The following is a 14,831-nucleotide window of genomic DNA, read 5'->3' on the forward strand; positions in this document are numbered from 1 at the left end:
GTTTCTAATTTTAATGTAACAATTTCCTTTGTTTGCCTGTTGGATGAGCCACCCCCAATCCCCTGCAGATTCCAGTGATGCAAAAGGCATGGCGCGTTATTTGGGGCCACACATTTATTTCCAGATCGTGTAACACTTGCGTAAGAGGTTCTTTCGAATGGTCCGTTCTGAAGGGAAACCACGCAGAGGGTCACTTTGGTTCACTGCAATTTGTTCCAAGTGATTATCAGGATGTAGGGCCGCTTGGTTTAGGAAATACGCAAGAGTTAATGTGAAGTAGGGTGTAAGGGAAGGAAACTAAGGCTGAGATGGAGTTTGACCTGGCCCTAAAGCTTCCTCTATACTTGGGCGCTGAGACCTCTGATTACATTTCCCTAGCTCCCTCCCACCCACCCCCACCCGCTGCCACATGCGCAGACTCAGAAAAACGTCTCCCCACCCAAAGGGCTGGCTTGGGGTAAAAGTGAAAGGCCCCACTTGTAGCCAATCAACACCACGCGCCGGGCTGTGGGGGGGAATGATTGGACTATTGGAGGGCGGCGGCTGAGGGCGGGAGCACCACACTGGCCAATCCCCAGAGGCCTTGCGGTCTGTGCCCAGTTTGAGGCACCGCCCCCTCCTGGTTCTGGGCACAAGGCCAGGTAGAGCTGGGAATGTCCCGGGCGGAGGCGCTCAGACCTAATCATAGCACAACCCTGCACGGCTGTGTTGCAGGGCCCGGAAGGCTCACTGTTCCGAGATGGCCGGGCAGTCAGACAAGGATGTGAAGTACTACACCCTGGAAGAGATTCAGAAGCACAAAGACAGCAAGAGCACCTGGGTGATCCTGCATCATAAGGTGTACGATCTAACCAAGTTTCTCGAAGAGGTGAGATGGGCACGCACGCTCCAATGGGGCGCAGGAAAGGGTGGTCCCGCCTGTGGATACCCCCAGTGTGACCAGGGACCGATGTCCGAATATGCGTTATCTGGGTGCTCAAGTGTTTGAGAACATTTAAGAGGGCCTTCCGCGTCTGCACACTTGTGTTCGCTTCTGAGCATGCTCACCTGCTTGTGCACGCCTGCATCTGTGCTCCTGAGTGCCTTGGGTTTGCACATCTGGGCATGCCCATGGGAGGTAGGGAAACATCATTGCAGTGTGGGCTGTTTTTGTAGGCTTCGATGGGCGGAGTATTTGCAGGCCATAGCTAGATCCCTACATGATGCTCAGGAGTGTCTTGAATAAATGCTACCCACTTGCTGGGACAGTGAATAACCGCATAAGGATTTTGAAAGAACCCTTCTCTCTCTCTCTCTCTCTCTCTCTCTCTCTCTCTCTNNCTCTNTCTCTTNCTCTTTCTNTNTNTCTTTCTTTCTTTCTTTCTTTCTTTCTTTCTTTCTTTCTTTTGCTTTCGTATAAGGCTCTTTCCATGTAGAACGCTTCCATTTTCGAATGGACTTTTAATATCAGCCGTTTGGAGACCTCTAGTCTTAAAAGCTATTTCCCCCAGAGGGTTCCTTAGGGTCGCAGGTAGGGGCGGGGGGGGGGGGNGCNCCCAGGGCTNCTTTGATGTCCAGACCCATAAATTTACTAGTGTTCACTCAGCAGAGCCTGAAGGATGTGGACCTTAATGGATTAGTGACTTGTCTCAGAGCCCCAGCACCAGGTGAGTGTCCTAAAGACTCCCTAGTGTGTGCCTTGAGCTAGTACTAAGGAAGGGAGGTAGGCAGCGTGGTACAGTCAGAAAACTGGAACCAAATCTTTAGGCTACTTTGGAAATTGTAAAATGGCTTTATTTAGAGGAAAACATTTCCTCTGGCCATGCTGATCTCAAGATTGTAGTTTTCGCTGCCCAGCCCAAGGGGCGTTTTGTATGTAGTCTTTCCTTTATTCCTTCCAGATGCACTGTGACTTCGGGTCACACACACTCCCAACGACTCTACAGCCCACTTCTTTCCAGTAAATAAGAGTGCTTGCTGACGAGGGCGATTTGCATGTTTGTTTGTTTGTTTGTTTGATGGTGGGCTGGGCAAAAGTCGAGGGTCAGTGTTAGATTAGAATTTACCTCAAGGGACATTTGCTTTGCAGAGAGTGTTAATACAGAAAAACTTGAAAGTTTGGAGTTTTAGTTTCATGCTAAAATACTTGACTGTTAATGGTAAAATAGGGCTCCAGTTTAGTAAGGAGTGGCTTGCAGTGTAGACTCAGATCTGCCTCTGTTCTGCTGAGCCCAGAGCAGGTTTGCTTGACAGCTTCTCAAACTAACAGTCCTGTATTGTTAAGCCAAGGGCCAGGTGAATGACTTCACGTGGAACTGTCCCTCCCCCCGCCACCATGATATATGTAATTCTGAAATTTTATGATAAAATTCGTCCCTTGACTTTGTGTCTGTAATAAAGTGCAGCACTTGTAAAAAGAAGAAGACAAAACATTGGGATAATTTATCCGATGCAGCTGTTTTATTTATCTTGTCTCCTTGTCCTTTCAGACAGGTCCCTAGATCTCGGGACTCTTGACTTCTTAGGTTGCCTCCCTGTCCTATACTCAGTGGATGTCCTAACAGTGACAACCAGCACTGTCTCCAGATACCGCCAAATGTCCCACAGGACATACAGTTGTTCCTGATAGAGAATTGCTGCTCCAAAATAATTGTGTATGACTTTTAAAAGTAGATCTTTGAAGTAGGTAGCAGGGATGAGATTATTATATTCAAAGTCATTGATTCTCTTGATTTATTCTCATGAGGCAGGGAAGGGGGGGAGGACCCCACAGACTTATTGAGCTCAGCTGAAGGGCTAACAAGAAGCTTACTCTGTAGGGAAAAAAGCTGGAAAGAAAGTTTCTTTGTTCTGCTAAGTTTTTGGTACCCTGTCTCTGAGGATAGCTTGGAAAGAACGCTTCTTGAGCAAAATGGAGAAACTCCCTGGGAACCAGGCATCTAGGACGTTGATGAGGAGGTCAGAGTCTTCGAGAAGCACAGAATGGTTGGGTCCTGTTGATTTAAGGGTTAGAGGGACCAAGGACCCTTGCTGCTTCTCTTACCCCTGCTCTCACTGTGTGTGAATGTCCCACCATGTTGGAATGGAGCAATTTCTGGGATCATCAGGCTTCTTGGTATATTCAGACTCTGCCTGGTGTTGACATTTGACATTTCATAGCTTGCTGTACTACTTATGACTGCTTGTTTCACACAGTCTTGGTCATTGGCGTTCCTCCCCTAGTGTGGCATTGCCTTTAGGATCTCTGGGCACCGGCAGGCACTGAACATGACTGCTTGTTCCTGTTTGGGTTACAACTTCCACACACACCTCAAACATACTGCCACAGTTGTTCTTCTTTCTAGATTCCTTCAGTTTCAATTATGTTGTTAGGTCTACATGGTTTGTCTCATGCTTTGGCTTAAAACAGAAATATTTTTTACAAGGGTCAGAATGTCCTACTTTCCCTGTCTTCCTTCCCTTCTACATCTCAAGGTTCCAGAAATTTCACGAGGCCCGTGAGCTGAAGAATATGTTTTGCTAATTTACAAATGAAAAAAGTGGGAGGAGCATCCTTCTTCCCTTTTTGGAATTTTCTGTCACCATGAGCTGTGTCTCCACAGGCTCTGGATTCACCCATTCACGTGGTTCTGCTTTTCTGTTGAGGGAGCACGTGCTGTGTGGTTGGCTGGCTCCTGCTCCGCTGCCTGCCTTCTCTGTGCCTTAGATTCCTCACATGTAAAGGAGAGACAAGCAGTGCCTGCTTGCAGCTGACAGTGATTTAAGGCATTGACTAGTATAGTGTGCATGCATGCCTGTATTCTCAGCTCTTCCAAGACTCGGGAGTCAGACAGGAGAGTTCCCAAGAATTAGAGAGGCCAGCCTGGGTGACAGTGAGAATCTCTCCAGAAACCAAAACTAGGAAAAAAAAAAAAAAAAAAGAGTGTTTTTTAACAGAAAGCATGATGAGTTTCCCTGCTCATTTGGAAACTGCAGTTGGGGCCAGACTTGAGCTGTGATTCCCCCTTTGCCGCGGTGTCCTGGGTAGTTGAATGCTTGGGGTGTGCTTTAGGTGAAATGTGAATCCGGAAGGTAATCTTGAAATAGGAGAATAGTAGAAAAATTATCTTTCTAGTCACGTACACAGTTTGAAGGTTACTTGTGCAATGTGAACTCTGTCTTCCTGAAATAATGATCTGAGGTCCAGAGGTGGGGATCCCGCAGGGAGGCCATCTAAACAGCAGCAGGGCTCAGATCCCAAGCTGGCGCCTGCCCACAGGATTATGAGCCTCATTGCCTAGATATTTTGAACCTTTTTTTTTTCCTAGTCCTGCCCCCTAGGTTTTGAGTTTACATTTATGAAATTGAGTCTTGTTATATAAGATCATGGCATTAGAGAGGTTAATGATTATAGAAATCCGAGAGACCATTATTTGGAATGAAAACAGGTGTTAAGGGCCAAGGAGCAAGTTTGCATTTCCCTGTTCTGTGGTTGAGCCAGGTTTAAGCAGAGCTGTGGAAAGGAGGAAGAGAGAGCGTCGGGCAGTAATCCTGTTGCCTTTCCGTTCTGGGTGGGCAGTGGGTGTCTGTAACATCTCCTAGGCCTGAGTTGAAGGCAAGTTGTCTGTCCTCCCCACAGAATGTTTTTCTAGTGATGCTGAGATTCTGCGATTTTAAAGCAAGTCTTGACTATTCATTGAAAGCATCCCACCTTGCGAGGCTGTTAGCTTCTGACTCAGCCTTTTTGGGGTCTTGATGAATGAAGTTTTGGTTTTTGAGGCTGCTTACCTTTCACAGATGAAGAATTCAGAGTCTGAGGACCACTGTCTCCCTGAGACATTTCAGATGCTCACCTGTGTTCTGAGAAATGGAAGGGCATAGGTCTCTACTCTTTGGTGCGGCCGCATGTACCTTTCTTTAATGCGTGTAAAGTGAAATCCTACTACGTAATGATGTGTTTTGGGTGGTGACTGAGGTATCCTGGATAAATAGGTAGAAAAGCCCTATCTTGTAAGGCTGCACCTAAGTATCTTTTAAGCAGTTCTACTGTTGGGGAAGGTGTTCCTTTTCTGAAAAGAGATTCCAGTTTTGTTTTAACACAGTAAAATCCAAAACAAAATTAAGGCATCAGATCACACTTGAGGCACCTGACTCTGCTTGTCTTTAAGGTGATGAAAATTTTGTAAATAAGGAAGTAAAACAGGTTATGCAGGTCAGCCAGGGCAAGTGGGGACTAGGCAAGAGGCTAATCACTACTTAGTGTGGATGTCTGTTATTCCCCAAGACTCTAAAACCTTGGGGACAACCCACAGGACCTCTCTTGTGTAACAGAATCTCAGTAACTGGCCCGCCTCCATGCATGGGAACATGACTGGCTCTGGTGTAGAACATTGGGAAAAACAATACATGTGAAAAACACTTAGAAAACCATGGAAAGAGAAGGTGTTCAGACAATTAAAAGTTTGTTTTCTTTGTTTCGTTTTGTACTGGAGATTGAAGTTGGGCCTTGAGCACGCCTGATAAGCCAGTGTGCTACAGCCCACTCCTTGTGATTTGATTTGATTTTACTGTGAAGCACAGTCTTTCACATGCTGGCTGGCCTTTAACATGTGATCGGGGTGGTCAGTCCGCGTACCTCAGCTTCCTGAGTGCGGAGATAACTGGTGTGCCACCTTACCCACTTCCAATGATTACTGTCTTCTTGGGGTGAGGGTATAACTTAATGGCAGAGGATTATAGAACATAATCCAAGCTGTGGATTTGATCTCCAGCATTGAAAAAATAAAACATCTCCCTTACCAATTGTCATTAACATTAATTTTTGCTTGTGTTAAGTCCAATATTGGTTTAATTGATAATAATTATAATGTTCGCCAGCAAAAGAAACTACTCAGAATTCTAATGTGCACCAGAAATATGATTTTTCTAGGAAGATGCGTCACATACAATGGGAAATCATCTCACTTCTAGAACTTTTAAATATAAACTTTACTGCTTGTTGGGTAGGGGAGAAGAATCCACAATTACTGTGAGGACCTGGGTGACACACAAGAGTGAGAAGAAAATTACAGTTGCCCAGAATTGAATACCACACAGAAAAGCCTGGCGAGTGTCCTCCAGTCAGTGCCACAAGTGCGAGCATGTGCCACCTTGCTCATGGCTGTGCTTTATATTCGTGGAAAGGTGTTCTCTTGCTCTCGGTCACCTGCCACCTTCCCCACTAAACTCTGTTGAGGATCCACCTTAGAGCTCACTTCCCTCCTGGCTGCGTCTTATTATGCAGGTGGATTTTTATCATACAGGCCACCTCCCTCTTGCGTGGTTTGTGCTTAGTCTACCTTGATTACTTACAATAGATCCTTGTGGTGAAACATTGTGTTCTTTTCCATTTAATTTCCATAAATCTCAATGATGTACTTGGGGGTCATGGTCCTTGTCGGCACTTGCAAGGGCTCACATGCTAGAGGTTAGGTTTTTTGTTTTCTGTTTTGTTGTTGTTGTTATTGTTGTTGTTTTGTTTTTTCTCTCTCTCTGAGTCTTTTCAGGTCTCTCAGTGACCAAGAAACTTGCTTCTGATTTACTCATCCTTCTAAGTGATGTGGGTGTGTGTTACCCTCAGAAACAGAAATGGACAGAGGAATGCTTGGCACCTTTAACATGTGAATTCTGCTACTATTACAGTTTGAGGATCACACCTAACTGTCCCATGGAACATCAGCGTGCACCAGCACCAGCACTGTCTCTTTGTGCGAGGTGCAAAGCTATTCGACAAGTGGCCTGAGAAACAGCAGATCCAGTAGAACTTGAAATAGCAGTGTCCCAAGCCACTTCCTCTCCCTTGAAAGAGTGCACTCTTGGTGTTACCCTGGGATATTGTTTTCTCGGGAGTAACTTCAAGTGTATTTGTGAACTGCCTTTCAGGGCTCTTGCTGCTATTGAAACTAGGAGAACGAGTTGGAGATTGGGTGGGCTAAAGTCTTGTAGGTGGCCTACAGAACTCGGCCTTTGTGGCCTCTGGTCATGAGGGTCACAAAGATAGAACTTACTTTTCTCAGGTCTGTAAGATAAATTCTACTTAACAGCACTATGTAGTTCACCACAGAGGCTGGGGAGATGCTGGAAGAGGAATGGATATCAGGGAGGGGCGGGAGGAAAGGGTGTGAGGTGGTGACGTCACCCTCCAGGTGCACATTGCCTGGCTGGCTGACTGGTGGTGCAGCCTGTTTGAATGGTTGCAGGCCATGTGGTACCAGGTTTTCTCCTACCATGGCCTGGGTCACAAAATACATTCTCTATCTTTTCACTGTGAAAGTAAATGTTACCTATGAATTCCCTCCTCTTCAATGAAGTAATAAAAGCTATTGCTGGGGACATTTACTAGACATTTATAACACTCATTATGTAGGAGGCTGTAGTGCCAAGTGCGTTTTGGTTATAAAACCTTCTTTGTTGGGGTTAGGGAGATTGATCAACTAGCAAAGTGTTTGCTACACAAACAGGAGGCCCTGAGATTAATCCCCAGAACTCAAGTGTTAAAACCCAGGTGTGGTGGCGCACACGTGTAATCCCAGTGCTAGAAGGCAGAGTTGGGAAGATTCCTGGAGCTCACTGGCCACCTAACCTACCCAACTGCAGGCTGGTAAGAGGCTCTGTGTCAAAAGACAATGGAGACAGCATATAAGGAATGTGCGCAATCATTCTAGCTTCCAGCAGAGGTTGTTCCGCAGTCTTTGTTCTTGGGCACTGGGCCTGGCTTCACCATCTGAGTGATTTTCATCTGCAAAGGGACAGTTCCCACGTGTCAGGCCCGTGTAAGGAGGCTGTGGAGGGTTTGGAGAAGCCCGTTAATTGGCGGTCCTTGGAAAACATGTGGCTCTGTCCTCACCCTTTTGCTCAATCTGGAGCGAGCCTTTGGTATTTGTTCAGATGGATGGTGGCACCAAGAGCTTTCAGCCAGCTAACACAGCTAGCATCGCTCTAAGGAATGCAGAAATGTTTGCAGAAGGAAACAAAACTCCCTCTTGTGCAGGACATTCGTTTCTTCCCCTGTGCTTCCTTCCAATGCCTTCCCAATATGCCGGATTTAAAGCTGGGTGACCGGGCCCTGCCTTGTCTCTTCCACTTCAGGTGGTAACACTATCTCCTCTCCACTGCACCCCTTTTGTTTCTCAAACCAGCTAGACTTGTTTCTGCCGAAAACCTTTGTTCTTCCCTCCCTGCCTATCCTCTGTTCCCATGGCTACTGCCCCAAAAGGCAGATCTGAGGCTCCATAGAAAGGGCAGTTCTCTGTCTTGACAGTGACATCACTGGGGGGACTGAAGTGAGTGACTGCCTGTCCCCTCTGGATGGCAGGTTTCCTGTGTCTGCTCATCACTCTCTGCCCTGGACCTAGAGACTGCTCAGCAATGACCCTGTGGTGGAATGAGAGAGCCCTTTGGTGGAAGACTGCTGCCACCCACTCTCTACACCTGTCGTACTTTACCCCCACCCTTTTCCCACCAGTGGCACTTAGTGGTAGCATTAGGATCTTTTCTTTGCCATAGACACTTGATGAAACTCCTAGCTGAATCCTTTACCACTCACCACTTCTGGGACTTAGTTATGTAAATCTGGCTTGTTGGGACTTAGTTACGTAAATCTGACCTGTTAACATAAGCACAGAGCAAAGAGCACTTGAGCCGGGTCCTGGGCTGTACAACACAGTGGGGTTTAGCACAAACAGCACCTTCGGAGCCGATTTCCTGCCTCTTCCTGTCTAAGTCAATGCGGCCATGTTTACTCAGGGGTCTCCTTTCTCAGTTGATGACATGACATTTCTTTCCCACCTTCTGTTTTCTATTCTTCATAAGCAAGTTCTCCATTCCAGGCCATTCCCTTCGTTATTCAACAAGGTAATTCCCACCCTCCCCCCACTGACCCCCAATCAAAAATGTACCTATACACGGCTTCTCCAGATAGGGCTTCTCCAGTGTCTCCTCTACCTTCTCCACCCATGCCCTTCCACTCTGTTTCTCCTGCTCCTTTCTCTTAAAATCTGTCGCTCCTGCCAGGTTCTCCTGACATTCTCCATGTGTCAGCTGAATATCACGCAGTTGTTTCCTGCTTGGCTTCCTGGAGACCATCTCCCCACCCCCAGTCCCACCCCCACCTCCTGGCTCCCTGGTCACATGGTTGGCCTCCTTTTCTTCCATTTCCACCTATCTCTGACTTCAGTACATGACACCCCAAGCCGGGGGTTTTTCATTCTTCCTGGATTATGCTGTCCAATGTCACAGCTTCCAACTTATTATATCCAGGACAGAAAGGCCTGTCTCCTGAGCCTCTCTATTTCATATCTCCACCAAGGCATCTGACAAAATTCTCAAACCTAGCATCTAAAAAGAAACAATACCTGCTTTTCTGTCCCAGACTTCCATCCTTCTCCTTGCCCGTGCCAGTTGTTAGCACTTGTGCCCCAGTCTTCAGTCTCTTGCACTCCATATTAACTCCTCCAGAACAGTCTGTTGGCTTAAAGTTAGAATCTGACCAACTCTTACTGTCTCTGCTGCTCTCACTGGGCTGATCCCTGCCATCTCATGCCTGGCCAGGCCTCCGAGGACCCTGAGTTTGCTCATCACAATAGACTGACATTTTAGAATTAAAGCCAATTTGTATTACTTTGTTCTGCGTAAACACGTCAGGGTTGATGACGCCACCTAATTAAACATCTTAGGCTATAACTACAGTATTCTGGAGAATGTGATGCTGGCAGAGGGACACATACATACATAGATCAGTGGAATAGAAATAGAGAAATCCAGAAATGGACTTGCACTGACTGATTTTCCACAAAAATATAACCGCAGTTTTATGGAGGAAGGGCAGTCTTCAGCAAATGGTTCTGGAGTGGCTGGGTCCCAGGAGTCAGAAAAGAAATAAGATTTGTTCTAAACCTTCAAAGCATTTCTGTGGTCCATTTTGAGCTAATTTTTAACCATTACCCCAAAGAAGGCATATCTTGCTGGGTTGGTGACTCCCACCTATAATCTCATGATGTGGGAGGCTAGGATTGCTGTGAATTTGAGTCCAGTGTGGACTTTCTAGTGCATTCCAGGGCAGCTTTAGCTACAGAATGAGATCTCAAAACGACAGACAGACAGACAAAACCTATCCTGACTATATTCTTCTGAGCTGCAAATCCATCTAGATCCCTGAGTTCCTCAGCCCCCTCACCCTCCCCTCTCTTCTTCCCTCCCTCCCTCCTTCTCTCACTTCTTCTGTGGTCATACCATGATCTGGGCCATGCTGGACACTTACTGTATCACTGAGTTATCTTTCCCCTTCTGTGGCCACATCATGGCCAGGGTCATGCTGGGCAGTTACTGTATCACTGAGTTATCTTCCCCCTTCCATGGTCACACCATGGCCAGGGTCATTGCTGGGCAGTTACTGTATCACTGAGTTACATCCCATCCTTGTATTTGTTTTCTAGAGTACAAGACCCAGAAACACATACTTTGTTTATTACATTGTTGCATATCTGTTTCCACTAACAGATGCCCTCTGTGACTCCTGGAGCTTTTCAGTCTTATTCATAGATATCTCCTAATCTCTAGAAGAATACTGAGAAGGGACTCAGTATGTGTTAGTTGATTGAATGAATGAAATCTTAAAAAGTATAAAAAAGAAGAAAACTCATAGAGAATAGCTGTTGGGTCATATTGAGTAATCCATTTCCTGGGAGCCTGTTTTATTTTTCCTTTGATCATCTGCAGATTTCAGTCCAGTTCTTTATTCTTAATACTTAACTGGAAGAAGAGCATCCCTGGTGCTTTAGTGTTTAGGAGGAAGCCGGGAAGGTGAAATGGCGCCACGGTCAGCCCTCCTCTTCTATCTCTGGTGTTGATGAGGTAGTTATGGCTCTTCTGACTCCAGATAGATTTCAGGTAGAGCAAAAGCCCCTCTCAGGTCAAAGTCATCTGACTCTTGGTCCCTGTTTTTGGTAGCTTTGCTAATTTCAATGAAGTTTTGTAGTCAGCCAAGAGTCCACTGTGACCACTTCAGGCTGATTGGCATCTATGTGGTTCTCCGGTCCCTGGGAAGTGGGCCTGACCTCTGTGCCTGACCTCTGTCTTTCTTCCCTCTGCTTCAAAGTCATTGCATTAGAACTGGGGGCTTTTGTGTCCTTCAGGAATCAGAATAATAACTATGTCTCCAATGTTTTAACTTGCTTAATCTTACCAGTGAGACAGTTTAGTGAAGGTGAATTAAGCACACTGGTCAGGGCACACTGACCAGGCATGAATACAGTCAGCATTGATTCGTGGAATGGCTCAATCCAAACACTTACTATTTTATTTCTAAAAAGAGGAATTTTTTTCTTTCCCTTTTCAAGGAGAGAAAACCACTGGTTATCTGCCAGCTCACAGCTGACGCCATATTACATAGGTGCCCTCCTCATAACTGACCTTAAAGAGCTCACTGTTTTTATGAGGTTTCTGTGAACTTTTTGAGTCTCTGGCTTAGTAGAATTGAGAGACTAGGAGGTGGACAGACTCCCTGGTAGAAGAAGCTGGCCTGGCCATCTTGGAGATTCACCGCCTTTATGACCTAGGCACAAATTCTTTCCCCATCTATCTCCCTGCCAGGGATTATGTCTCTGACTCTTAGTCTCTCAGAATCATGGTAACTGCTTAAGCCCACCATCTTGGTGATAAGGGGAGTCAGCAAGAATGGGGGTTGCTTGGGGTTTGGTGCTAGAATTGGCTTTCAGCAATTTATTGGGAGTAGGGTCACAGGGTGGTGAAGAAGGGAAACTACATGATTAGTTGAACAGGCTTGGGTGCCAGACTGAATACTATTAGGCTGCTTAATCTTCAGTTTGAGGGTCATGGGAGGTTTATTTACAAAGTGTTGGGAAGTGATATCTGTCTCGTTCTCCCCCCTTTCTGGGTAGACTGAGAAGCAGCTCAGCAATTTTGCCCAAGATACCTGCATTTCTCAATAATACCTCAAAGTCACTATTGTCTGTCTGTCTGTGTCTGACTATCGGTGTGCCTGTGTGTGTGTCTGTCTGTCTACCTATCCATCCATCCATCATCCAAAGCTCCCCATCCTTACTGTCACCTCTGAGCTCTCACCCCCTGTCCTTTCCATGTGTATAGTGAAAGGTCTCATGTTGGGAGGCAGGGGTGCTGAAAAAGGACACGGAGACAAACTAAGGAGCAATGTGTTTATTGAAGAGTTACTAACACCATGGACTGTCAGTCAGACAGCAGCATGGTGGCAGTTCTAAGGAGAGCTCAGCCCCTGGTGGCAGAGATGGCATGGCAGGTCCTCTGCAGAGAGGAACTGGGGCCCGTGTCTTATACTTCTCTCAGAGCAGAGGAGGTTCCACTGTGCAAGCCCACAGCCAGGCAGGAGGCAGGGAGGAGGATGGAGAACAAATGGCCTTTGATGGGGCTAGTGTTGGGGGGTAGCAGATTGTGTCTCCGTAGGGTGCCTGCACTGAGAATCAGGAAGGTACTGTGGCCTGAGTGACAGCTGGAGTCTAACTGGTAGTTTCCTCCTGAAGGGAAAGGGGAGGCTAAGAGGCTCAGGAAACTTACTGCTCCCAACAGGGTCACACGAGGAGCAAAGGAGGTGCAGCTGCCTAAAAGCTGCACAGGGAACCCACATGTGCAGCTCCTGGGAGTGCTCGTCACTCGTGCAGGGTGGGCTTTCTGGTGATGCACCTGTAATGCCAATAAATCCATTATAGGATGATTTCGCTGGTCTGTTGTCAATGCTCCTCTTGGGGTAAATAGACTTGTCCTCACATCTCCCTGAGAAAAATCACCCAACACTCTTCTACTAGCTGGGAAAACAAAGTAAGGACAATAGTGTCAACTAACAGTGACAAGCTACATTTAAGCTCTGTATCAAGAAGAGTCCAAGTCTCTCCACATACCTAAAAGCTGCCTATTTTTAACATCTTCCCAATTTTAACAAGGAGTGGGAGAATGGAGTGAAGACGAATCCCTTCCAGGGTCAGGTTTTGCCACACAGACAGTACTGGGTCAGACACACATGGGCTTGCCTGCAGTGCCTATAATGTTCAGGCTAATTATTTTTTATGACTCAGGGTAAAGCATTGTGCACTGTAGTCTTAAACAAGAGGCATGTGCTCTCACTGAGGTTCTTATTGTGAAGGACAATATCATTTGGTCCCTTGGGGGACATTTTACACGTGCCACTTTGATAACTCTAGGGTCCTCATGAAGGAAGCAATCCCAGGATCTCTTCCCAGGCTGGGTGTTTTTCAAATTAAATTCTTTCCACTGGAGTCTTATTTGGAAAGATGTAGGGTGTGTAGGCCATGGATGGCTTTGTGGATGAGCTGATGTGTTATGCTCATGCTTTTAATAACTGAGCTAATTTCTCACAGCAATTCTTACTTAACAGTAAGTAATTACATAAAATTATTAGTGAAAGATGAAATGGGAATCTGAGCTGTTATTGGCGTTGGCCAAAAGTCTCTAACTAGCACTTAATTCATTATGGGTAAATGTTGCTCAGTGACAAAACGTGATCAAGTTTGTGACATTGTCTTCCTTTTTAGAACTCTTACTTTTTTCAAGGAGCCTTTTAAATATGTGATGGCACACTAGCTCACCGAGTGCCATGATTGGGAGGCCTGGTTGATGCCATCAGGGCAGCCCCACCTTCCCGCCAGAGATTCTGAAGAGTGCGGATCTCTTCCTGTCTCTTTGCCTATCTGAAATGACCCGTCTTTGTTCGGGTTTATTGCTGTCATTCACTAAATGCTGGCTTTCCTACCCTATTTATATTTCTCATTTTTATAGGTAGACCCTTTTACAATATATTGCTGAATTTTGCATTTAATAATATAATTTTTTTTTTAAAGTGAGAAAGTTAAGAAACCACTTTGGATACTTAGTGATAAAACAACGCTTAAAGCAGTAACCCTTAATTTATAGTAAAATAATATGAATGAAATGTTACATAAGCTTTAATTGGATTATTTTCAGAATGTCTTCATGTCCTAGGATTGGGAAGATTGTAAAACAGGTTTGACTTGAGCCTAATATTCATCCCAAAGTCACAGAAGAGTCACTTGGTCTGTGGCTCACGTGTGCGCCTTTCCAGGTGTGACTCAGCTACAAAAGCTCTGCCTTCTGAAACGTTGAGAGTTGTGTTAAAGGGCTCCATTCTGGGACTGTGTTGAACAACATGGCTATTTGCAAATTTCTAGGAGGGTGAATTTAAAATTACTACAAAAAACAAACACAACACAACAAAACAAAACAATAAACCTGATAGGTGTGTGAGGTGAGGGATAGATTAATTATCTTGATTGAGTCACTTCAAAATGTTTATGTATTTTAGAACATTATGTTATCACATGCGCACACACACATACACACACACACATACACACAGAGGGAGGGGGAGAGAGAGCGAGAGAACCTGAACTTATTTACTGTAAAGTTGGAGAGAAATTGTTTTAACATTAACAAAGATGACAACTGTGCACCTGCCTGTGACATGGGTCCTTGGGAGCCACATGGGTCATCATATTTGCCCTGTCAGGGACTGGGCTCAGAGTCATGCAGCATGTTTCGGACCCATGATAGGTCAAAACTGAAGCTGTAACAATGAAGGACATGGGGCTTCTGGGGTTTGTTTCTGTTTTAGTTTTTTCTTTTAGCCCAAATGAATTACATGCTTCTTCAGGATCAAGTCAAATACTTTTTTAAATTTATTTATTTATTTATTTATTTATTCATTTATTCCTTTTTTTAATTTTTAATATTTTTATTGCATATTTTCCTCAATTACATTTCCAATGCTATCCCAAAAGTCCCCCATATCGCCCCCCACTTCCCTACCC

At 45.5% G+C, this 14,831-nt stretch overlaps 1 protein-coding gene and 1 long non-coding RNA gene across 2 annotated transcripts in view; both read left to right on the plus strand.

Annotated features, from left to right (window-relative positions):
- Positions 1-598: 598 nt before the first annotated feature.
- LOC110284457 (cytochrome b5) overlaps positions 599-14,831 on the plus strand; it is a 30,847-nt gene continuing 16,614 nt past the window's right edge. Inside the window, exon 1 of the mRNA XM_021150172.1 lies at positions 599-868. Within this exon, the coding sequence (XP_021005831.1) occupies positions 740-868 (129 nt within the window). The 5' untranslated portion in view covers positions 599-739. The remainder of the gene's footprint in view (positions 869-14,831) is intronic.
- Positions 1,352-3,912, plus strand: LOC115029864. Its single transcript, XR_003835422.1, has 2 exons — positions 1,352-1,510; positions 1,589-3,912. It is a non-coding gene; the product is annotated as an uncharacterized LOC115029864 (long non-coding RNA).

Source organism: Mus caroli, chromosome 18 (genome assembly GCF_900094665.2).
Source record: "Mus caroli chromosome 18, CAROLI_EIJ_v1.1, whole genome shotgun sequence".
Classification (NCBI taxonomy): Eukaryota; Metazoa; Chordata; class Mammalia; order Rodentia; family Muridae; genus Mus; species Mus caroli.